The 25,436-nt window shown below is 41.2% G+C and overlaps 1 protein-coding gene across 1 annotated transcript in view; it reads right to left on the bottom strand.

The window, feature by feature from the left end:
* Window positions 1-25,436, bottom strand: part of HUNK (hormonally up-regulated Neu-associated kinase) — a 60,590-nt gene that overhangs the window by 4,280 nt on the left and 30,874 nt on the right. The window contains exons 5-8 of the mRNA XM_081859281.1: window positions 25,028-25,155; window positions 15,295-15,424; window positions 5,038-5,206; window positions 928-1,008 (exon numbers count right to left, since the gene is read on the bottom strand). Of these exons, the coding sequence (XP_081715407.1) occupies window positions 928-1,008; window positions 5,038-5,206; window positions 15,295-15,424; window positions 25,028-25,155 (508 nt within the window). The remainder of the gene's footprint in view (window positions 1-927; window positions 1,009-5,037; window positions 5,207-15,294; window positions 15,425-25,027; window positions 25,156-25,436) is intronic.

Here is a 25,436-nt window from a genome sequence, read left to right as displayed (position 1 = left end):
GCAGAATATCTATTTTGTTTTTCAATGAGCTATGATGGTTCATTGTTTTTTAAGGTCTTTTTATTGTATTATTTCTATGAAACAATAGAGGGGCAATTCCCAAACAAAGCAAAAATGAAAGGGGAGCTGATAATTAGATTCATGAATTAAAATTTTCTGGTGCCCTGCTATACTGTCCAAATATTTAGTATTCAAAATAGCCGGTTGCCTGATATAGACTCCATCCCCTGGGATGTGTGCACCACCAACTCTGTGTATCCTTACATCAGCTTTGCACCTCCGTACAATTGCCCTGTATGATCAGCACACTCTCTCTGAGCCGGAGCCAAAGAGCTGGATTATGGCTCTTGTGATAAATACATGGCATCAAATACAATGGTTCCACTTAGGTAAGTAGGGGGCAATTAGGCAACATGGCATTACAGCAAATGTTGGGCAAAGTGTTCTCTGCCATTGAATTATTCCTTAAACAGAATCTGTTTTGGGAAATGCTGAAACCGCTCTAAATGAAAATAACAAGCTGTGGTGCAGCATTAGCAATAGCTTAACAGTTGCTACTTTAAAAAAGAAAAGAAAAGATATCAACAGCATCTATTGTCGACTTGTATTGACTTTGTTTCTAAAAATGGGGATAGTATTATTTCCATTTATTTATTTATTTATTTATTTATTTATTTATTTATTTATTTATTTAATATCCCACTCCTCCCTGAGGATATATTCAGCATTTGCCAAACTGGATTACCCCATGTTGCCTTGGCATGTTTTGCAGTGAGTCATATGGTAAGTTTCTCTTGCACAGCCATCCTTCAAGAGACCTCTGGGCATGACTTTTTGTTTGTACTCTTTGTTGAACCAAAGTTGAAATAACAGTCAAGGGAAATGCCCAAGTATTGCCTGGTTCCAAATAATTGTAACCTGGTTTACCTCGTAGGTGTCCTTGTTTGACTTGTATTTTTCTATCCGACACCAATGGTTCACGTACACATTATCGGGAGCTTCTGTCTTCTGGAAGGATAAATAATAATTGTAAGGTATTTGTGGGGAGAATTAGAGCACAGATTAGTTCAAATACTTGTTTAAAAGAATTGCAATCACTACTTCCATTCTAAATATTGGGGTGGCCAGACTGGAATCTACTGGTGGGCAGGTAGGTGATTTGCATAGTTTGTCAAGTTCTAGGTTAAGAGCATCAACATCTAAAAGGCTTCCTCCCTATTCTAAATTAGGCTGCTGAAATAAAGAATGACTCATAAAAAGCCAAGAGTGGAGTTTTGACCTGGGCTGAGCATGTGGTTAGTACTAGTTTGCGTTCTGAAAATATGTCCTTTCCCAGAGTCTCTATTTTGCACCTGGTTCCTCCTCCTCAGGACATTAGTGGGGGAAAATCAAGTAGATCCCACAAGCCTGAAGTCTGCCCTCCTCAGTTACTATTTGACAGTATAGTCTAACAAAATTACAATCTTGTAATTGTCTAGTAACAGGTTAAGTCCAAATAACCATGGTAGGTAAACGGGTATAGGACTGTAGCCTCAATCTCACAATTATTTTACTTCAGAAATTGCTGTAAATAAATAGTCAGCTATACATCTTCTTAACATGCTTCCCTCCCAAATATAATCATAACCAGGGATGCATTTAACAATTCTTGTTACTCACAAAAATAATCACCTTCAGGTAAAACGGAAACCAATCAGATGTTGATAAACAAGCACTAACCATGGGAATTAAATTATTTTAAAAATGCAACCAGTTTCCTTGATGCTTGAACTGGAAAGCCTCTAGGGCGTCCAAATTCTCTTTTAAACAAGAAACACCCAAAAGGCAGAGGGCTTACAGGCAACTTCCTCATTAATTGCACCTCTACCTACTTTAACAGAAAAAGAGTCAACCATCATGTAGCTCAAAAGGGCAGGCTAACAATTCCTTCCTGATAATTTTTTATATAGCTCTAAGGTAGCACTGCTGGGAGTTTGGACTTTTCAAAGAAGACAGAGATAACAGAGGAAAGTGCTCTTCATTATTGATGGAAACTTCCTCGTATGGAAGAGGATAAAGACTGGGCCCTCTCAGAGTGTGTCACAGGTGACAGCTACAATCCATTTCTTTAATCTAGGAGTTTCAGATTGAAGTGACAGTAACTGAGTTATTGTGCTGGTGTTCACTGTCTGATAGAAATCTATCATGGTCACAGAAGGCTGGCGAGTGATTTTCTACAGGCTCACAAAGCAACCTGGTATCACAGCGAGTTATTAAGATGATAGCTATTTCACTTTGAGCAATGTAACCAGCTTCTGGTACACCAAATTGCTTTTATGAACTAGTTCTGATACTTTGGGTGTGATAGCGATGCAGAAGAAAAAAAGATTATTTAAACTGAGATGTTCTGAGGAGAAAATGTAAAAAGGAATGAATCTAGCAAAAATAAAATCAATACCCCCCCCATGCAACTCTTGCCTATAAGATGACAACATGTGAAGAGCAATTCTAACAAAGAGCTCAGGTAGTGCAGGGCAATGGACTCAACAATACATCTGCAGCCCTGCTGGAAGGGTGGAGTGTAGGGTTGTTGTTGTTTATTGTTGTTGTACCAGCACCATGTTGGCGCAGCTGAGGGGCTTGAGGATGGGGACCACTTGTGGATCCTTAAGGCTTTGGATCTAGTTTCGGAGTTTTCTACCTGGCTAGTAGCCGCCTTCTCAGTTAGCAGAGGCCAGAGGAGACACAAGGACTCACCATTCTAACCACACACACCCCAACAACATTTGGGCTTAGCATTCTGGCCTCAGTACGTTAAACAGCTTTATCAGTTAAAAATCTGACCAAAAAGTTGCTTTCAAATAATTGTCTTACACACACACACACACACACACACACACACACACACAAATTTGTTGGTACAGGTATGACAAAACCTGTGAACGGCAGGTACAATTTTGAAAAGGTACTCTTCCCCTCCCCTTTTGCACTTAAATTCAAACTTATATCAGTTTTTTAAACTGATTGATCAACTAATACTCTTATGATGAATTAAGGTTTTTGTTTCCAACATAGGGGACAGCCCCAAAATGACAGTTATTGCTACCTCTAAGAGTAAACTCAGGTGTTGAGTGCCAAAATGACGTGGCCACCGAGAAACAAGAGGGCGGTATCAGAAGGCTCCGTGAAACCCTGACATTTGCAGAAATACAAATTACAACTGTTTAAAAAATCTTCTCTCTTTTAACCACCCCACTGACCTTTATAGCTTATAATCTCTTGGAGGACATGGCTACCTGGTTGACAGCAGGGGCATCATTGCCATTTACCTGGATGTTGCAGGAGCAGCAAGTGAAGTCAAGGCAGTGTGGCAAACTGGCAAGAGTGCCGGGACTGGCTTTGTCAGTGAGCCTGTGCTGACTGACCTTGCTGCTGCTCTGCCCTGGTAAATGGCAATGCTACTGCCGCCGCTGCCGAGAGACTGGCTCTGCCTCCTCACCTCTTACACTGGAGACCCCACTTGTAACTAAGGCTGCATACACACTATGCCTTTAAAGCACATTCAAAGGGCATTTCCCCCCTCAAAGAATTCTGGGTTCTGTAGTTTCATTTAACAATGTCATTAAGATTGGTTTAAATAAGGTTATGATTTATGTTTGTTTGTTTATTTGTTTAAAAAATTCTGGAAAATCAATAATTCAATTTTTTTTAAAAAAAGAAGGGAACAAATGTGCTTCGAACATGCTTTAAAGGCATAGTGTGTATGCAATTTACCTAACTTAGCAAAACAGTCCCTATATTAGGGGGAAATTCATACTTTTGTTGTATATGCATTGTCAAAGCAACAGTCAGTGGCGGATCATAAAATCTCTGTCCCACCACCATGAAACTTCCCCCTGATGTCCATGGGAATTCTATGCAGGAAGTGAATGCAAAGAATGGAACAGATATATGTCCTGAAGGAAAACAAGCAATAAAGATTTATTGCATGAGGTCATAGGCGAGAACTGTTTTGTTTAAGTGGCTTGTGCTGTGAGCTAAAAGGGCACACAGAGGTCAAGAAATGCTCTATAGGCTTTTACTTTCCAGTGCCACTTTTAAAAATAACAAATAAACTAAAATCACTAGGTTGCTTTACCTTGCTCCCAACTCACAGAGCACATCGTATTACTCCTTGCTCTTACTTCCTGCATTTTAAGGACAGTTTTAAAATAGCGCTATGCCTTTGCTATCATAATAAAGACACTATAATGCTACGAGAACCTGCTTGGAGTGAGCTCTTTCTCCAAAGTTATAAAATTAAACTCTTCTCTGTCGCAAAATTAATGCAAAGTGTGTTGTCTCCTTAAAGAAAAATATAAACACGATTCCTCCTAACTTTTAATACATCATTAAATAGTTAATCATGCAGTTTTTCTTCTGATTGAATTAACTTCCTTGTAAAAGTCCATGTGATGAACCATTATCAGTCAAGTATCTATCTTTCAGCTTAGCCCACACTAGAAACGAGGACTGCAGCCTGTTATCATTGCTCCTGCGCATGTGCACTGGCCAGCCATGCCTTCATTCTGGATACTCCATTCTATACCCCACACAGTCATCTGGTCCTCCCTGCACCCCACAACAGACACTCCATATTCTGTGGCCATTGGGGTTTTCTTCTTTTTTGTGAGAAGGGTCCCCTTAAGTTATTTAAAATCTACTTTTGCAAATCTTGTTGTTCCCCAGAATGAGCTGGTAAGCTCCCTCTTGTTTTTCAGTAGCCCTATTTTGACTGCACTGCCTTCAGAACTCAGCACCTGAGTTCAAGTCTTGGGGAATGGTCATTCAAGCCCTATTATTATTATTATTGTTCTTCTTCTTCTTCTTCTTCTTCTTCTTCTTCTTCTTCTATATTGCCCTAAACCCAGGGGTCTCAGGGCAGTTCACAGAATAAAATCACGATATAAAACCATAAAATACTTAATAAAAATAAAAACAACCCAATAGCCCCTCAACACACAAAAAACCCCACATTTTAAAAGGGCACAGGATATAAATTGTATCAACCAAACTTACTCTAAGGCCTGCCAAATAGCGTTCCAGCTTCTTATTAAGCAGGATGTAGATGGCCAAAGTGTGGCAAGCCCGGTTGGAGAGGACGGTATTGATGACATCACTGTTCTTATAGCCAAGCTTTTCAGTCATGTAGAGCAGCACACTCTGGCTGATGTCTTCTATGTGGATTCTACATGAAGAGAAAAGGGAAGGGGTTATTTTCCCCCTCCATCTTCCAGGGAGAGCGTCACCAGGGAGAGGTGACAACAGACATGCTATATAAACCTTAATGGCCACCATGTAACAAGAACTATATACTGTTTTAACCAAACTGATGATAACAAAGTTGTTGAGACAAAATACTTTTTGTTAGTTTTAAATTCTGCACACTTTGTTAAAATAATGTGCATATAAAATAGCGCTGGAAATGTTTTTTAAAAAACATTATCTAGTTACAACACAAATAAATAAATAAATACTTATATGCAACTATTTTGAGGGGAAATGTTTCTGTAGCTTGCATCTTCCCCTCATATTTTTCTGCTGTGCCTTCTCATTGCTTCAGAATACCCGCAAGACCAATAAAGGTGCTAAACAGTAAGCATAAGCACTATATATAATGTTTAGTGTCCTAGAAATAGCACATCAAGAATGACAGCCTCCCTGGGGACTTATATTTGATTTGTTATCACTTTGGGCCAAATTCAAAGTGATGTTAAATGTTCCTTTGCATTTAACACGCATGTGGGTGTTTGTTTGTTTTGTTTAAATGCAAATAGCACCCACTGTGGAAGCTGGTAATTATAAGGATCACAGCAGATGGAGTGGGGTTTAATCCTTTCCTTCCCCTGCTCCAGCCCCGATGAAGATGGCTTCTCCAAAGCGGACATTTGCAAAGAGAAGGATGTTCCCATTGGCACCACAAGACGTGGTGACACACAGAGGTTTACATGGAACTATAAAAGGCAATTAGACCAATTCATGAAATATCAGTAATTACTAAATGCAGAGGCAGAGGATCTCTGGATACCAGTTGCTAAAGGTCAAACATCATTGTTTGGAGATACCTACAAGCATTTGGCTGGCTGCTGTTGGAGACAAAGACAATGGACAGGAGGGAACTTCAGCCTACAATCCTAAACACACTTGCCTGGGAGTCAGTGGCGGAGGAAGGGGGATGCGGGGGGTGGGGTGCGGTCCGCCCCGGGTGTCATCCTTGAGGGGAGGGGTGACATCACCCCCTGCCCCCGGGTGCACAGCATGTGCACTGCTCCAGGTGCTAGAGCAGCTGCTGGGAGTAAGCCCCACTGAAGTAAGCTCCCGCCTCTGCTGGGAGTAAGCCCCAATGAATTCAGAGGTGCTTATTTTTCAGTAGACATGGACTGGATTGTGCTGTTAAAATGACCAATAGGGAGCTTAGGTTATAACGTTAGTTCAATGACTCATCTGCTTCACACATTTTGCCTGCCATTCAACATAACACACAAAAACAAACATACACACCCTGGCTAAGGACTGCTTGAAAAATTTACAATTTTCTTACATGGAAAACAGTTCCACATTGGAAAATGCTTGAAAACCAAGCTGGGCCAACACATTTGATTGGTACATATTCTGACTGCATTTGTGCTTACGCAATGAAATAGATTTATGCGTGATCATCATGGGTGACGATCTACATACACTATTTGCTTTTTCTTCCTATCTGCAAGAATGAATGAATCCATTTATTTCAGTCACTGACCAGAGTGTAACATACACAACAACAGAGAGCATACAGACATAAATAGATAAAATTAAGCTTTATAATAATAGACAATAAATAATTCAGATATAAAACAGGTAAAATATATAAGTCAAAACCTTAATCACTAATTTAAAACGTATTAAGTCATTGGCCATTTGATTCTCTCAAAGTTTGTCTCCTTAATTTTATAGCAGCAGCAGCAGCAGCAGCAGCAGCACAGAATTTAGCCACTTTTAAGGTAATCTCTGGTTCCCTTTCCTCTATTAAGTATTTTAAGTAATTCCTATCTGCAAGAGATATACTGTGTAGAAAACTCATAACATCTAAAGTGCCCCAGAGAACAGGCAGTGGAACAACAATGTTTCAACAATGATTTATTTCATCCTCTCATGCACCTACTTTAGCAGCCATTTCTCTCGCAGTTTGCACACTTTGCAAACTTTTGTTGGTTAGAAGCAGCCAGCCCATGAATTTATTGGGTGGCCACAATAAGGCTTATATCCATCACATAAAATCTGCAGTAGATGCTTAGAAAGGTACCAGCCTCCTCTGCTGTATTAATATCCATCCATGTGTTACATAACCCTCATTACCATAGTAACTAGCACCTCACAATGATTAAAGGTTTTTATCCTCACAAACCCCTTTTTGAGGTTGGGAAATATAATCCTCCGCACTACAGGGCTGGGACAAAGGCACTGGGGAAGCAACGCGACTTTGCGCAAGGTTTCACCAGAGATTTGGGGCTGATCCAGGAATTGGTCCTAGCAACCCTAAAACCATTGCAGAATACTAATCTTGCTCCCTGCTGCTGAGGAAATATCAGAGACTGAGAAGAATCAAAAGTGAGAGCTGGCATAGTAAAGCAAATAAGGGGCGAGAATTGAAAGCCAGACAGTAGCAGGCAGTGGGATAGTGCAATTAGGGCAGTGTTGCTCACCTGCCTTCCCATCACTGCTGGTTTCTGAGAGCAAAAGGAGGAGGGGAAGGGAGCCTGGATGGCAGAGCCAGTCTGATGCACCTGCCAACACACCTGCAGTGCGCTGAGCTCCCCATGCACCACCCGTTTCAGGAACCTGCAGTGATACTCACGATGAGATGGCAGGTGAGCAACATACCCCTGTCTGTGCTACCCTGCCAAACACTATTGGAGCCAGAGAGTCCTCAATCCAAATTTCCCTGCAGCTGCAGACATACTACATTGATGCAAAAGAACTCAGGCTTAGCGTTGGAAGGGACCCAAGGGTCATCTCGTCCAACCCCCTGAAATGCAGGAATCTCAGCTAAAGCATCCATGACAGATGGCTTAACCACTTAACCAGTATATAGTCCATTGTTTTGATTTCTTTTTCCTGCAAATGTTTTATGTTGCTGTTCCTCATCCAGATCGAAGATACTCTTGTACCCAAGTATTTTTGTTCTGGGAGGGTGGTAATGGTAGAACGGCAGAATTTCAAAGTCATTTTTGGTCATGACTGGTGTTCTGGGAACTACAGTTCTTTTTTTTTTTTTTTTTTTTTTTATTAGAAAAAAGATCCATATTACATATCAAACATATACAATTAAAGGTACAAAAAGAAAAAAAAAGAAAAAAAAAGAAAAAAAAAAGAAGAAAAAGAGAAAGAAAAGATAACGCGTTCAAAAGAAGAAAAAGAAAAAAAAAGAAGAGAGAAAAGAAAAGAAAAAAACAGTAAACGACAGACTTCCGTTCAACTTGGTCCAGGAATTATATAACCATTATATATTCTTTGCAGTAGAACCTACATTAGTACTATACATCGGAGGTATTAATTATCATCTGCTGTTATGTTACCAATACCCATATTGTTCTCAACATAAATTAAAAATTTCTTCCAGTCATCTTTAAGTTTCGTTGTATTATTTTGCCTTATTTTCTGTGTTAATCTCGCTAATTCTATATATTGAAATAATTTCACTTGCCACTCTCCAATCGTGGGACTCTCAGGGGATTTCCAATTTTGTGCAATTAAGATCCTCGCAGCGGCTGTTGCGTACTGGAAAAAGGTTTGATCTGGTTTTTTTATTTCCTCCTCAACCATGCCCAAAAGAAACAACTCGGGTGTTTTGGGAAAGTTGTACTTTAAGATTTTTTTCAATTCGTCGTATATCCTACCCCAGAATTCCTTCACTACCTCACAGGTCCACCATAAATGGAAGAAGGTCCCAATCTTATCTTTGCATCTCCAGCAATTACTGTCAACAGTTTTATACATCTTTCCTAACTTTGCTGGGGTCAGGTACCAGCGGTACATCATTTTCTCTAGATTTTCTCGGAGGGTTGCACACAGTGTGAATTTCATACCCTTCCTCCAAAGTGTCTGCCATTTATTATAGTCTATATTATGTCCAAGGTCTCTATCCCACTTTACCATCGCACCCTTCACCAAGTCCTCTCTTGTGTCCCATGCCAATAGTTGTTTGTATAATTTGGAAAGGTGTTTTTCGTTACTCTCTAAAATTTCCACCTGAAATCTTGATTTTTTATCCCTCATCCCCAGTTTATTGTGCTCAGACCACAGTGCATTAATCTGATGGAAGTGAAACCACTCTTTTATCTTATCTTTCAACTCCTCATAGGACTTCACCTTCCAACCTTCTTCTGTCTTAGTTAAAAGGTCCTCATAGGTCCACCTTTCCCCCGTCATATTTAACTTTTTAATTTTAATAATATCCACTGGGGAGAGCCACCAAGGGGTCCCTTCTTCCATCAGTTTTTTTATGTCTATTCCACACCTCCAATAGTGCACCTCTGATTATATGACTAGAAAACCCTCTGTGAACCTCACCTTTCTTTTGCCATAAATAGGCGTGCCACCCAAACCTAATGTCAAAACCCTCCAAGTCCAATAAATCAGTATTTCTAAGGGTGGCCCATTCCTTTACCCAACTTAAACAGGCTGCCTCATAATATAACCTTATATTCGGCACTGCAAAACCACCTTTCTCTCTAACGTCAGTCAGATATTTAAATTTTATCCTGGCTCTCTTCCCTTGCCAGATGAACTTAGTCAAGAGTTTTTGCCAGTTCCCAAAGCGGGTGGTACCTCTAATTATTGGGATGTTTTGGAACAAAAACAGTAGCCTTGGAAGGATACACATTTTAATCGCCGCCATCCTCCCTGTCCACGAAAGCTTCAACCTGTGCCAGGTGTCCAAATCTTTTTTAATTTCCTGCCAAATCTTGTCATAGTTATCTTCAACCAAATTTATATTTTTCGGGGATAGCCAAATTCCCAAATATTTTATCTTATTCACAATTTTTATTCCAGTCTTTTGTTCCAGTTGGGCTTTATCCTCATTGGCCAGGTTCTTTATTAGAATTTTTGTTTTCTTCCTATTCAGTCTAAATCCTGACAATCTGCCGAATTCCTCCAATAGTTCTATCACCTTGCATGTGCTGTCCATTGGTTCCTCCAAGGATAAGACTAGGTCATCGGCATATGCCTTCAACTTAAATTCTTTCTTTCCAATTCTTATCCCCTTCACTCCCACTGCATCTCTTATTCTATTTGCAATAACTTCCAAGACCATTATAAATAACAGGGGGGATAAGGGACAACCCTGCCTTGTACCTTTCCCGATCTTAAATGGTTTGGACAAGTTGTTGTTTATAATCAGCATGGCCTGTTGTTCCGAATATATCGCTTTAATACCCTTCAAATATGGGCCTTCTATACCTGCCTTTTCCAAACATAGTGATAAGAATTCCCAGGAGACATTGTCAAATGCCTTTTCGGCATCTATAAAAATTAATGCTGCTGGAATGTCTATCCTTGTATCTAAATATTCAATAATATTTAATATATGACGAACATTATCTTTCTGGTGCCTGTTCGGGAGGAACCCCGCTTGATCTTTATGTATGTGTTTCGTTAATACCTTCTTAAGTCTGCTTGCCATAATATCGGCAAAGATCTTATAATCGTTATTGAGCAGAGAGATTGGCCTGTAATTTTTAATATATGTTTTCTCAGTTTCTGATTTTGGAACCAGAGTTATATATGCCTCCTTCCAGGAGCCGGGAAATTTCCCTCCCTGGAGAATATTATTAATTAGGTCTCTAAGTACCGGAGCGAGGAGTTCCCCTAATATTTTATAATATTTTGAGGACAGACCATCCGGCCCGGGGGCCTTTCCATTTTTCATTCTATTTATAGCCTCCTTAACTTCATTTACTGTGATCTCCTTATTTAATTGTGTTCTGTCCTCTTCCATTATGTATTTTCCTCTATCCTGCTCCAGGTAACTTTCAATTTCTAAACTATCTTCCGTTCCTCTCTCATACAACTTTTCAAAAAACTGAACGAACCTTTTTCCTATTTCATCTGGGTCTTCTATGATGTTATCTTCCGTTATTATTTTACTTATCACATTCTGCTTCTTTCTTTTTCTCAACTGCCATGCAAGTAATTTTCCCATTTTATTTGCCGATTCAAAATACCTCTGCTTCATATATTTAATTCTCCAGTCTAATTCTTGATTTAATATAGCTGAGTATTGGGCCTGTAACACTTTGGAGGCGCGAATAGCCTCGTCATCTGCCGGGTTTATAGTCAATTTCCTCTCATAATTTCTCAATTGTGTGAGGATTTCTTCTTTCTTTTGCTCTCTTAATTTCCTCCTGTACTTGTTTTGCTGGATTAGAATACCCCTCATAACCGCCTTACTGGCGTCCCATACTGTATCTAAGGTAGATTCCCCCCTTAAATTCAAATCAAAATAATCTTTCAAACTACCTTTAACCTTTTCTTTCACCTCATCAATATCCAATAAGTTTTCATTTAGCCTCCACCTGTATTGTCCCTTACACCCGCTTTTAATTTCCATGGTCAACGCACAGTGATCAGAAAGTGTCCTGGGTAGGATTTCACATCTCTTTACCCTTAAAACAAGGTTTCTTGTCATCCAGATTTGGTCAATTCTACCCCAACTCTGGTGAGGTTCTGAATAATGAGTGAATTGTTTGGAGGTAGGATTTTTATTCCTCCAGACATCAATCAAATCTAAATTCTCTTCTAGGTCATTAAAGGATTTTGGCAATTTCCCTCTATTTAAATTCCCTCTCTTTTCACTCCTGTCCAGCTCCGGTACTGGGACACCGTTCATGTCCCCAAGCAAGATTAATTTATGCGAATCTAGTTCTAGTAGAATTCCTTCGAGCTTCTCAAAAAACTCTGCTCTATTTTTATTCGGGGCGTAGACCGTCACAACATTAATTTTTTCTCCCCGGAAATTTAATTGAATCCCTAAAATTCTTCCGTCTTCATCTTTACAGATTTGTACGGGGTCCCACTTCTCTTTTACATATATCACTACTCCATTTTTTTTATTTACCCCCGAGTTGATAAACTCTACTCCCAATTTTTTGTTCATCAGAATATGTTTATGTTTCTTCGCAATATGGGTTTCCTGGAAGCAAATTAAATCATAGTTTTTGTTTTTCAACACTCTCTCAATTTTATTCCTTTTAACTTTCTCATTCAGCCCATTCACATTCCAGGATAAAAAGCTTAATGTATGTGTTATTGTTTTCCTTTATCTAATACGGTTTCTCTGAATCTCGAACTAGAATTTATTACCTCTGTTACCTGAGAGCTCCCCCTCCTCTGCCGTCCCCGCTCCCACCACGGCATCACCCTCCTCCTCATCTGTTTCCTCCATACTCTCCTCTTCCTCCCGTTCTCCCTCCTCTCCTCCTCCTCCCCCTTCCTCCTCCTCCTCCTCTCTACTCCTAGGCCTATTCTCTGGCTTTCCTAAGTCTTTCTCATATCTTCTCAAGAACTTCTCAGCCTCCTGTATGTCCATCAATCTGAATTTTTTATCTTTATAATAGAAAGCAATCCCTTCCGGGAACTCCCATCTAAATTGTACCCCATTCCTCTTCAGAGCAGCTACCACCTGTTTATATCCCTCTCTTTTACGTAATAACCTGACCGGTATTTCTTTGTAAATAATAATAGGTCTTCCATCAATTCTAAGTCTATTATGATAGCTCTTCCTTAGAATTAGGTTTTTCATTTCCACTGAGTTAAGGATCACTAAACAGTCTCCCAAGAATTTATTAGTTCTAAAGTTTTTGGGTCTCGACATCCTGAAGACATTCTCTATGGAGAGGGCCATCTCTTCCTCTCTTATATCTAACCATTTAGCGAGTTCTCTAATCATTTTTCCTTTTATGTCTTCATTTCGTTCCTCTGCTACTCCCCTGAATTTCAGATGTAACTGTTTTTGCCGCATATCTGCCATCGCTAAATTGTCCCAAATCCTATCTTGCGAGCTGTTCAATTCCCTTAACTCTTCTTTCGTCTTCATTGTCTCTTTCTTCTGGTCCCTCATCTCTTTCTGTAATTTTTTATTAGATTCCTCAATTATTCTGGATTTAACAGAGAGATCTTGAATTTTGGCTGAGAGTTCTCCAACTGCTCCTTCTATCCTTTTATCGATTCTCTCTTGCACCTCTCCCAACTTATTTTCCATACATAATATATTCTGTTTAAATTCCTCCTTTATTCTCGCCCACAAGTTGTCTAGATCTTTAATTTCTTCCTGGCGGGACCACTTCCTCTCCCCCGGTGTCCCCCCTCCCCTCCTCCCATCCTTCCCATCTTTCCCCGCCATTCCCAATTCCCAATTCCTCCTCACCAAAATTTCCCCCCTCCCACCCCTATTTCCTCCCCCCTAACTCCCCTCCTTAAATTTCAACAAGTATCAACAAATATATCAGCAATTATAGGCGAAAACAAAGTGGAAATAAAGTAGAGAGATAAAGCAAAAATAGAGCAGTTTTCACCGTCCAAATATAGCCAGTCTCCTCAGCAGTTGTCCAAATGCAAATCTCCACACACCCCGGAGCAGGGTTCTATGCCAAAGTCAATAGCAGGGTACCAAGGTCCAAATTCAGAGGTGGGTGCCAAAGAGGGGGAACCGGGGATGTCGAGTAGTTCTGCCTTAAATTCCTACGTTATCTTTCAAGTCCCTCTCGCCGGTCCACTTTCCCCCACTAGCATTGAGTCACAGGGCGGTAGAGATTTCTAGTCGCAATCAGGCCTTAAAGTTATATTCTCCGCTTTCTGTTCTAACTCCAATCGCTGGGGGAGAGTCCTCCGGTCAAAGAGAGGTAGCAGAGGCGTGGGGGGGTGGGGAGTGGCGAGAGAGAGAAGAACTCCCGACTCAGATCCTCTCTTTCCTCCTTACCGCCGTCTCTCTCGTAAGATACTCCGCCCGCTCCTCAAAATTCCCCGGAGCTGTACTTTGGTCCTTTCAGGGGCGGCAGAAAAAAATAGAAAGAAAAAAAAAAAAAGAAGAAGAAGAGAAAACCATCCCCTAACGTTCTCTAAATCCGCTACAAAAAATATAAAAGTGGAAAACAGTTTACACAGTTTAAAATCCAAAATACAGCAGCTAAGAGCAATCACAAGAGTGTAGTCAAGAAGGGGACATGCAGCTTAAACAGCGTAAGCGACACGGGGGGGGGGGGGCTAATTATTATCCCACCGCTGCTTGGTTACTCTCTACTAGCCGTTAAAGCTCCAAAGTCCCAAACGTCTTTAGCGTCTTTGTTGTTTTATGGTTTTGTAGTTCTTATAAGTTCTTATAGGCAAATAAGCCGCACTTCCCGATTCGCCACTTAAAGTTCACTCACTCAAGCAGACTTTACAGAAAGCCTCCTCAAACCGCCGACTTCCAGCTGCGCCATCTTAGTTCCATCGCCGAGTGAACTCCCAAACACACTTCTTAAAAATAAACCGGGCAGCACACAGCTTCACAACTAGCTTTATGCTTCCAAGAGAAATGCGTTCTGTGCGAACGCTACAGCACACTGTGGATGCCTTTCTTCTCTCTAGGAGACCCGTCGCCTCTCCTGGCGGGAGCTCGAGGCGTCGCGCTGCGGAGTTGGAACTTCCCCAATTGCGCTAGCGGTCTCTGTCTGCAACCCGTCGGTACAGGGAGATGGTACGACCGCTTTCACGCTGCTGGGAGCCTGTCACCCCAGGGAACCCCCCTTAGGGTTTTTTTCGGGTTCGCTGCGCCCTAGCGGCTCACCAAACCTCCGCAGCGCCCGAAAAACCAAGAGCTGGTTCTCCGCGCTCCCCTCCAAGCCGCGACCGGAACCGGAAGTCGGAATGCTCTCCTGGGAACTACAGTTCTTAGGGGCAAATAAAACTCACGTGCTTGCCATCATCGCAGTACACATACCAACATTTCAAAACAGGAGAGATCTCTTGGACAACAGAGACAAGCTTTTCTCGAAAATTCTCCAGGCTCATAAATGCCAACTAATTCAGAAGTGAGCCAAGGGGAATTCACCCATCATTAGGGCTTATGCTGAATTTTGCAGGATCAGAGTGTGAGAGATAACATTTGAGAAAACACACACACACACACACACACACACACACACACCTACCTCCTCTGGCTCACTCAAGCAGCCCTTCCTCATCCAAGCAACCCTAATGACTTCAGTGGAACTTTATCATGTTGGTAAAACAGCCTTATCTTGCACAGTTTACCTGTTTGGATACGTGACATTATTCAGAACTTTTCCATTCTCATTAAGCCAACGATTCGCTAAGGCTTGTTGGATGTTTGGCCTCTTTGTAGGATCTGGCTCTAGCAGAGATCGTAGGAAGTTCACAGCCGCTGTAAAGACATTAAGGAGAGAGAAAAAAAGTGTCACATGTTTTGCAAATCCTTTTTGTAGATGATTAATTACAAGAAAGCAACTTTACCAAAAATGTAGCAGCTATTACCCAAACATAACATGAATGGTATTCAGTATGAATTAGAAAAGCACATGGTTTCCAAATGGAGGACACACCACCTCTAGAAACCTGCAAATATGGGCTGTATCTTTTACAGAAATGGTGTAAATAGCTCTAAGACTACAACATATGAAGCTACCTTAAACTGAGTTAGACCACTGGACTATATAGCCCAGTACTGTCTACTCTGACTGGCAGCATCACTCGAGGGTCTCAGGCTTTCCTTATCACCAGAACCTTTTAACTGGAGATTGCAGGGTTGATCCTGGTAAACTGACATGCACTTTATACATGACAAAATAAGCATTATGGAATCAAATCAGATGCGTCGTCAACAAACTGAGATCAGCTAAAGAAGTCCATTATAGTGATCACTTCAGTAGGTAAGACAGATATAACAAAACAAATAATTAAACACACTTATGGATGCAACTCTGATGAATCTGGTTTCTAACTCCTATTGAAATAATGGCAGTTACTTCTGTGTGGTTTCATCAGCCTGATTTATGCCAAGAACAGCTCTTGTGTTTATACAAACTGCTCACACCATCAGTACACTGTCAGCTTTAAGCATGGTAATTTATTTCAAATGTTTTTAAATTAAATGTGTGTTTATATATGCCTAAGCTTAAATCAAGAGTCTGACACTTTCTTCTGTGCTTTAAAGGAGGGTCACAAAGCCCAATCTTAAAAGGGTCATGTGCCTTTTTAAGTTAGGAGGCTTTTTAAAAAAAGAAAAGAAAGATAAAAAAACAAGTTGGTATCTGAGCTACAGAAAGGCTCAGTAGTACAAAACCTAAGACTGTGATCTCTAAATCCAGTGGGATAAATCTTGCTCTCTGACTGTATAATTAAATGTGTGCGCCACAAGAAATTAATGAGGCTTTGCACTCAGCATAATAACTAATTTCTGCTTTGCATGTCACTTGTACCAAAACAGCCGTCACATGCAACTGTATTGAGTGGCCCATCTGGTGCATTCTCTAGTGACTACAGGAAACATTTGGAGAGGGTGCCAAAATAATCTTGGATGAGTTCCACAACAAGTGCTTGGAAAACGTGACCACAGCAATACTCCCCCCCCCCTCTTTTGCTACAAAGAACATCAATCCAACTAAAAGTGCCAGGTTCCATGTATTTCTGCACCTCACGTGTAAAGAGAGCTGTTCACAAAGAAGATTCGCAGCAGCCTAAACAGTCTGTGATTTTTCCTTTACTAAAGAGAAGATAAGTTTGCCTTTAAAAGGCTACCACCTTCATTCAGCCACATTGTCATCCAACCTTCTCAGTACTATGCAAAGGCATTCCCTTAGCCATATTCACACCAGGCAATGATGTCATGCACATTCCACATGAAGCCAGGAAAAGGAAATACATGCTCATGTTCCACAACAAATCAGGGTGCCAGGAAGAGAAAAAAATAAAAGGCTTGTCCAATAAATCAGGATTGGGTGGTATCTAGTCAGAGTAACAAGAGAATTTCACAACATATAATCTGAACTAAACGTTTTGTAAGAATCTTACTTTTGCTGCACTGGGCCTGGAATTTAAGGCATTTATTATGTCAGAGATTTATACTCGGTGACCTGAAAATAATTTATGTTGGTAGGGTTTTTTTTTGGGGGGGGGGCATAAAGAAGTGACTGTGTGTGATATGGGGGGGGGGCAGCAAGATCTTGATTCCTTTCTCCCTGTAAGGCACCAAAGGGGAGAGGTCTGAAAACTAGGATCTCCAGCAGCCTATACCAGTACTTCCCACATCGCAAGCGCTCTTGATCTTCAGAAGGCCAGGATGTTTAGAACAAGGAAAAGGGTGTCCTCTAGGCCAGTGTTTCCCAACCTTGTGCCTCCAGCTGTTTTTGAACTACAACTCCCATCATCCCTGACTAGCAAGACCAGTGGCAAGGGATGATGTGAATTGTAGTCCAAAAACAGCTGGAGGCACAAGGTTGGGAAACACTGCTCTAGGCCCCATCTCCTGCTTGAAAAGAGCCAGGCAGGCCAAGTGGGTCACACCATAAGGCCTTGCAGCCATGTCAGACCACCAGTTTGAGTGATTTGTCTTAAGCATGCCTATTCTGCCTACTCTCCTGCTTTGCTTTTTCTTGACTGCCACAGACTTGTGACCCTTGTCTGCTGCTGACCTTGTGCCTGCTTCTACCCTCCCCACCCCTCTATTATTGCCTTGGAACTCACCTTTCTGTTTTGCTCTGGCTCAATACTTGCTTCTTGATCTTTGATCCATGTCCACTTAACTTGCCAGTGACCACCATGCCAATTGTCCCTGGCCTGTTGGTCCTCATATGCCTAATCTGGTGCCTGACCTCCTGTACCTAATGCCTTTATGCTCCTTGTCTACCCATGTTCATATGGAACCACAGGTGCATCCTGTCCTGGAGCTAGGAAGAAGACTGACAATCCCCTTCCTTCTTGTCGTAATAAATCCCAGCTTCCCCTCCCCTTATGATCTTTTTGACAGTGAAAGGGCAAGGTCTCCTCGCTACTTAAAGGGAGGGGGGGACTGAAAGAAACTGGATCCAGAGGATGCATGACAGGATATTTCTCTGGCAAACTAAAGGCTACACACCTGCACAATCTTCAGACCTTACAGGATTTTAGGAGCTGGAAGAGAATGCAAAACACACCCATCTTGCATCAGATGTGAAGTGCACATGAATGTGTTTTGAGCCACTCATATGCATTTTAAAGGGGCAACCAGCAAAAATATTCACATGAGATGCAGGGCCTATGTGTTCTGTACCAGTATCCTACTCAAGAAGGGAACTTTGTCATATGAGTAAGACTTAAGAACGTCCCACAAATCCCCACTGTGTGTGTGTTGTTGTTTTTTAGTTTAGTTTCAGATGTCACTTAGCTTCAGACGGTCAAGGCAGGGAAGCGAAAGCTGGAAACACTTGTTCTATGCTAAACATACAACAGATGTTCAGTCTACCTCTTGAAACCACTTTGGCAAAATACGGAGCCACTGTTCAGAACCAACTGAATGACTGGCATGCATTTATTAAGCTGCAAGTGTTTCAAGATGGAACCAAACAATCCAGGTCAGCCTCCTCTTTCGGTGTGCAAAATGGCCAAAGGTGACTTCCTACATTATGAGTTTTCATTCAGGGGAGTTTTCACTCCTGTGAGCAAAACTGTCATGCAGAAAGAAAAATCCATTGTTTTAGGCCCACTCACAAAGTAAGCCTATGTATGGATACAGATCCTGCCTATAATATGGGAGTGCAACTGCTGCCACAGGCTTCATGTATGGAAAGTGGCCCTGACTTAGACCAGTTCTGTGTCTAAAAACACTGCAATACATTACCCTTGCTCCACTCTGGCAAGTGACCGAGCAGCTAACAAGAAAATAAATCCAGAAATACAGGCCCCTCCTTTACAGATGCTTGCCTTGTTATGTGCATGTTTTACCAAGACATAGCTTCCCAGGTATTTTCTTTGCTTCTTGCTCTAGCAGAAACAGAAAAACTGTACTGCTAGGGGTGGGAATGATGTGCCACTGAAAAATCCTGTTCTGACATTGGTCCTTCCCACATGCACAATGCACTTGCAAGCATGAATCACAAACCCAGAGAACAGATGCACAGCCAACATCTGAGAAACTTTCTGAGCACATGCGCTCTTCATAAGAACCACTTCGAATTTCTCCAAGCTTGTGCAACACAACAGGATAAAAGAACAACTTGCCGCTTAGCTGGGATGCAAATCATCAAAAAAAATCAAACTATTGTCAAAAAGTGGACGCAAAAAGCAACCAGTGTGGCACAGATCAATCAGCTTTGGAAATGGAGCCCTGTGTATCTAAATCTTGGGAAACTGTACCATATTAAGTATCTCTCATTTTTTGCTGCAATTTATTACTATTGGTCCATATTTTTTTTTAGATGTGTTTATTGGGGTTACACATTTTAGGTAATATATATATATACAGTGGTGCCCCGCAAGACGAATGCCTCGCAAGACGAAAAACCCGCTAGACGAAAGGGTTTTCCATTTTGGAGGTGCTTCGCAAAACGAATTTCCCTATGGGCTTGCTTCACAAGACGAAATGTCTTGCAAGTTTTTCCGACTTTTCCCCCCTTTCCTCTCCCTTTTTCTAAGGCGCTAAGCCGATAAGCCGCTAAAAGCCGCTAATAGCGCTAATCCGCTAAGCCGTCAATGGGCTTGCTTTGCAAGATGAAAAAACCACTAGATGAAGAGAATCGCGGAACGGATTCTTTTCGTCTTGCGAGGCACCACTGTGTGTGTGTGTGTGTGTGTGTGTGTGTGTGTACACACACACACAAATAAAATACAGCAATAACAAAATAAATCACACGAAAGAGGGTTGACATCATGCCAGGAAAAACAAGAGAGAGGATACCAAGGAAGATCAAAGCATATCATCATATATGTTACAAATTTCTATACCATAAACTCAGTTAAGAATATATCTATCAATTATTCCAAAACAACACTTAAGGGCAAGCAGAATACATTAAACAGAAATTGTAAACACCAAAATTGGTCATCTGAAAGGAGGCTAAAGAACTATAAATCATTTTCATAAGAAGGCTTGCTGAAAAAACAAAGTCTTAATTTGGCACCAGAAGCTCATTACAGATGATGCCAACTTGATTTCAGTAGGCAGAGAGGTCAGTAATTCCAGAGCCAATTTATGGTCTCTGCAGGGGCAACACCAGTACCAAAGGGTCAGTTTCTCTCTTCATTAAAATTTACTCCAATTTCTTTTAATGATCTTCGTTTCTTTTCTTCTAACTCATTCTTGTGTGCTTGACCTGTTCTATCTTCTTTATAAAAGCGTCTTTCCCCTATTTTTTTCTACTGCTATTTTATATTTTTAACTACTAACTCTTTTCTGATGTTTACTCTTCTTTAACCTGAGTATCTTGCTTTTGTTCCTTTTCTCAGCTTCATTCCTTCTTTCTAGAATCATAGAATTCTAGAACTGGAAGGTACCCAAAGAGTGATCTAGTCCAACCCCCTGAAATATAGGAATCATGCCCACAGCTGTCCTTGAGTGGGCTCGAACCACCAACCTTCTGGTTAACAGCCCAACACACTGGCCCACTGCACCACTGGAGGCATCCATTCTTAATTCTGCTGTCAGTTTGGTGTTTTCCTGCTTTCCTTTTGTTTCATCACTTCACTGGGTTCCATTTCCTTATTAGATCCAGTGTGAGCTACCAAGTTTTGTTCTTCATACAATCACATAATGCGAAGTAACCTTAAAGCTCATCTAATCTAAGCCCTATGCAACACAGGGAATTTACTGCTATGGCATCCTTGATAAGAGGTCATTCATTCTCAGCTTTATCATACCTAATGTGAAGATGGTGGTTCCAATAAGCAGAACAGCTCAGCAAGTGACTTTTACCCTTGCACAACATTTCTGTCCCATCAGATATCCCTGCTGGCAGCTTGCATCAGTGTAGAAAAGTACACAGTAGGACCTATCCATAAAATTAGCAGCTCTGCACATTATGGCTGGTGCATGGAACAGCTGCCAAACAGAGGGTATTTCAAAAAGGTACCCTGAGAGCATTCAGCCAACAAAAGCCAACACACATGAGTCCAATATACAGCTCCCATTGATCCACCAGTGGGTTAGAGATAGTGGTGAAGTCTTCACTGGGGATAGACGTGCTAGTTGTTATTCTTTATTAAACTTATTAATTGCCTTACAAACTGTCTCAATGTGGCATGGAATAAAAAATAGGATGCATCAGTACAAAAATCACATAAAATGTAAGGTTTAACACAAAATAAGAGCAGCCTGTACCAGTGATCACACCAATAAATGATAATACAGTAAACAACACAGCTACCCCCTCTCCTAGCAACATGGCATGATCACAGGACCCAGGAAACACGAAAGCTTGCATATTGCCTCCTGCACTTACATGTGTTAAGGTGATGATCAACAAGAATTGTAGGAAATTCTCATGTATATCACAAGCTAATGTGGTGGCCTCCAGATACTGTGGACTACGCCCTCTCATCATTCCTGACCATTGGCCATTCCAGCTGGGGCTGAGGACAGCTGTAGTTCAAAACATCTGAGACCACCACTTTGGCTAGCTCTGATCTAATGAAATTGTTCACAGGAGGATCTAGCATAATTGCTGTCTGGGCTGCCTGTCTATAAGAAATGAGTTAGCAATGTCACTCAGCAGCCAAAGCCTCATTTTAATTTAGCTTCCATGTTTACCAAGTTTGTTATAAGACAAATAACATATCTGTAGTGTTAAAAACTCAGTGGTAGCTGGTGCTCATTAGGACTGGTAGGGCAGCCAAAAATAGATAGAGCCAATACGCTGTTGTTTTTTGAGTTCTTTTTCTTTTTCTGTTGCTTCTTTTTTGATTGTAATACTTGCTTTATTATACAAAACCATAATAAATTTTTATTAAAAAAAAAAAATAGATAGAGCCAATGACAGGCGGAGCTGAGTAATTCTAGTTTTGTCCCACCATTCTCCTCCCTGCTGAATTCTACAAGGGCAACAATAAGACCAGAGGAGAGACCTTACCCTGGGACTTGCTGTTAAGTAAGAAGACAAGCAGGTGGGGGGTTGGCCGAGGGCAGACTGGGGTTGGTGTGGCAGCACCTCATTTGGTCTAATGGACAAGCCTCCACTGTAAACTGCTATAAATGCTAGCACCTAATTCTTCATGAAGTTGGCTTAATGGACCATGCATTTGCCTACCATCAATATACCATTTTTCACAGTTGATCCCTGGGATACAAGCAACTATGCTGTACCGATAAATCTGTGGCATATGCATTTTCAATAAATTCTGCACCCAATGCAATTTGAAATGGGGAGGAGGGAAGGCTTCAGAATAAAATGGGTACACAGTTAAAAATTCAGTGCTCTGTATGAACAATCCTTTTGGAGGTAATTCCACTAACCCTCAAGTTTTTTGCAGATGGAACACATCTGAAGCTCAGCAGTCATAAAAAGAGAAACCATGAATTAGTCTGAGGTTTCTGCCAAGTTCCACAATTCTGGAATCCAGCCCATCTAAAATCACTAACAGAATAACAATATTTCCTGAAAGGCTTTGCGGAAAGTCGTCTTCAAGAAGGAGGGCTGAATAGCCTACAGAAAATGTTGCTATTTATTTGACATATTACTTGGGGCTGGGGGAAGAGAGATGCATAATGCTCAGCGATTTCTGGGCTTATATATAGCCTGATAAGCTACCATAGACTGGTAAAAGCCCTGCGCTCAATTCCTGACATCTCCAAGCAGGGCTGAGAAAGACCTGTCTGAAACCATGGTGATCTGCTGGGAGTTTCCTACGTGCTCAAACCTCAGAACCCTATCTGAGCCCAGGAGGGAGCATCAACCCCTGTGACCAGGTGGCAATCTGAAGCCTCAGATTGGCCAGGTTCAATATAAATACCAGGCACTTGGCCTTCTGTCTTTGGCACTCCAGGCTCAGAACCAGTACGTCACGGGTCAGTGGGGTAACGGGGGTGGGGTGGGGGGCTACTGCCTCCCTATCTTTTGCTTATGGGCTTCATGGAAGCACCCAGTTGGTCAAAGTGGGAAACACAACATTGAACTAGATGGATCTCTGGACTGATCCAGCAGGGTTATTGCTTGCTGCATTTAAGGTCCCAGATTCAAGCTCAGGTCAATGGTTCTGAACTGGAGGTGCACCTTCCACATCTGAATTTCGGGTACAATTGCCAATGACTCCAGCTTGGTTGTGGCACACAAAAACAGCAAATGGGTGTATGGCATTTCAAGCCTAGACATCACATTAGTGCCCCCTCTCTATTTTGTCTGGCTCTTTGTCTATGGGGAGCCCCAGGCAGACCAACTCTGTGTTACAAATATGTCTGCAAACATGACATGAAGGCTGGCAACATCAACCCTGTCATGTGGGGAATCCCTTGCAGACAACTGCAGTGCCTGGAGACAGTCAGTTTGTGTATCCTCAGCAGTGACCAGAGGAGAGATGACCTTTGGGAGGAGCGCAGAGAGAAGAAACGCCATGGTGCATCTGCAGGAGACAAACTGGACCCCTTCACCTGTCTCTCCTGAATCTGTCTCTACAGCCACAGCAGGCGCTGTAACCTTCCAACAGTTTGACTTCATCCCCCAAGGCACACTCCTCCATTGTCTCCCAAGACAGACAGATATCAACATGGATGGATGGGTATGTGAACATGTGAAAGGGAGTAAGTGTGCAAATGCACACTCATCCTTTGGTGAAGCCTACCAGCTAATTTAAACTTTTCAATGTGCCATCATCCACTGAGAAACAGTCAAATAAATAAATATAAAGCCTTTCACCCTGTTTCTAAAACTTGTCTAATGCAGCAATTTGTGAAGCATTGCAAAGAACTTCTACTGTTACAAGCACAAAGAGATAACAAGAAATGTCATATTAAATCAGTGTCTGAAGAGTCACCAAACGTGCAGTAACTGAATGTGACTTTAATCAACGTTTGATGTATAAAGTTATGCAACACGGCATAAAGGCTAGCAACCTTAGGTCTTCTCTATTAAGTAATATTGCCAATACTGCTGCAATAGTGAACAAGTAGAAGTAAGAGCATAACAGTGAAGTAAGTTTAATTTCTGCAATAATACTGAACATAAACTTGTAGAAAGAGCCTACTGCCCATTATTTTATCCCTTTTTAGTGTAAATCTTCTGATACCACTCCTGACACCAGTAACATTAATAAAATACCCCACCTAACAAAACCAAAGAAAGTAACAAAAACAGCAGTAACTCCCGCCCCAAATGTGCTGTTGAAGCAAAAGTGAAACTTTCCATTTACTCCATTGGGATATGAAAACTACTCATGCATGCAAATATTTGAAGAACTGGATTGGTCAAATTACCACAGTTTCAATAGCTCTGACAGAGAAACAAAGCAAGCAAAGTTATGTTTGTTCTAATCCACTTGCAGCTAAAGTACAAAATTGGTCATTAAGGAACAGAGCTTCATAACCATTATGACACTAATTTATAGCTTGACACACCAAACACACTTCAAACAAATCCTATGGGTAATTCTCACTATCATCTTATACTGAAACCAAGCTTGGAATGTAAAAAAGGAACACTTTTATTTAGGCTTTTATTTATTACTCCTAATGCATTGGAATAATATGATATATAACTTCCACAGTGAATTGGGTTAAGTGAATTTCAAATCATTCTGACTGAAAACTTGCCCAGGAGGGAATCTCAGGAAGATCAATAGACTTTACTCTTGGGAAGAATGTAGCCCTTCCATCTTCTGATTAAACCAACACAGGGAGAGAGACAGAAAGCACAAATCAAGTGTGAAATTACAGACCAAATAGGTTGATTCAGCAAAGTTCTGAACACTCAGCCCACCAGAAACAGAAGTTCTGATGTACAGTACAACATTAATTATGAGAGCTGTATGGACTTAAATGGAGTAGCACTTAAGTAACTGCATTATTTACCTGTGGAGAGCTGAGTAGGGAAAGGATTCATTTCTTTGTCTACCATTTTCTGGTACAGTGCTCTCAGACTGAATGGCTCCACAGTAAACGGCAGTGTCCCAGTCAACATTGCATACATATTCACCCCACTGTAAAAGAAGAGTGGTGGGGGAAACTGTTAAGAGAAACAATTCCCTTACAAACAAGACAAGGCATGCAAGAATGCATTAAGTTTACTAGCCTATGGTTTATCACACTTATGGAATATATATGAACATATGATGTTACTACTAGTCCATCTAACCCACCACAGTTTATTCCAATTGACAGAAGGTCTCAAATGTTCTTTAAAGGCAATGGTCTTTTCCAGCTTTGGTATCCAAGATCCTTTTCATAGGAGAAGCAGGGATCCAAACTGGGACTTTCTGCA

The sequence above is a fragment of the Podarcis erhardii genome (genome assembly GCF_964252035.2).
Source record: "Podarcis erhardii genome assembly, chromosome: 4".
Lineage (NCBI taxonomy): Eukaryota > Metazoa > Chordata > Lepidosauria > Squamata > Lacertidae > Podarcis > Podarcis erhardii.
Note: the sequence above shows the minus strand (reverse complement) of the source record. Positions and strands in the feature narration are given on the sequence as shown.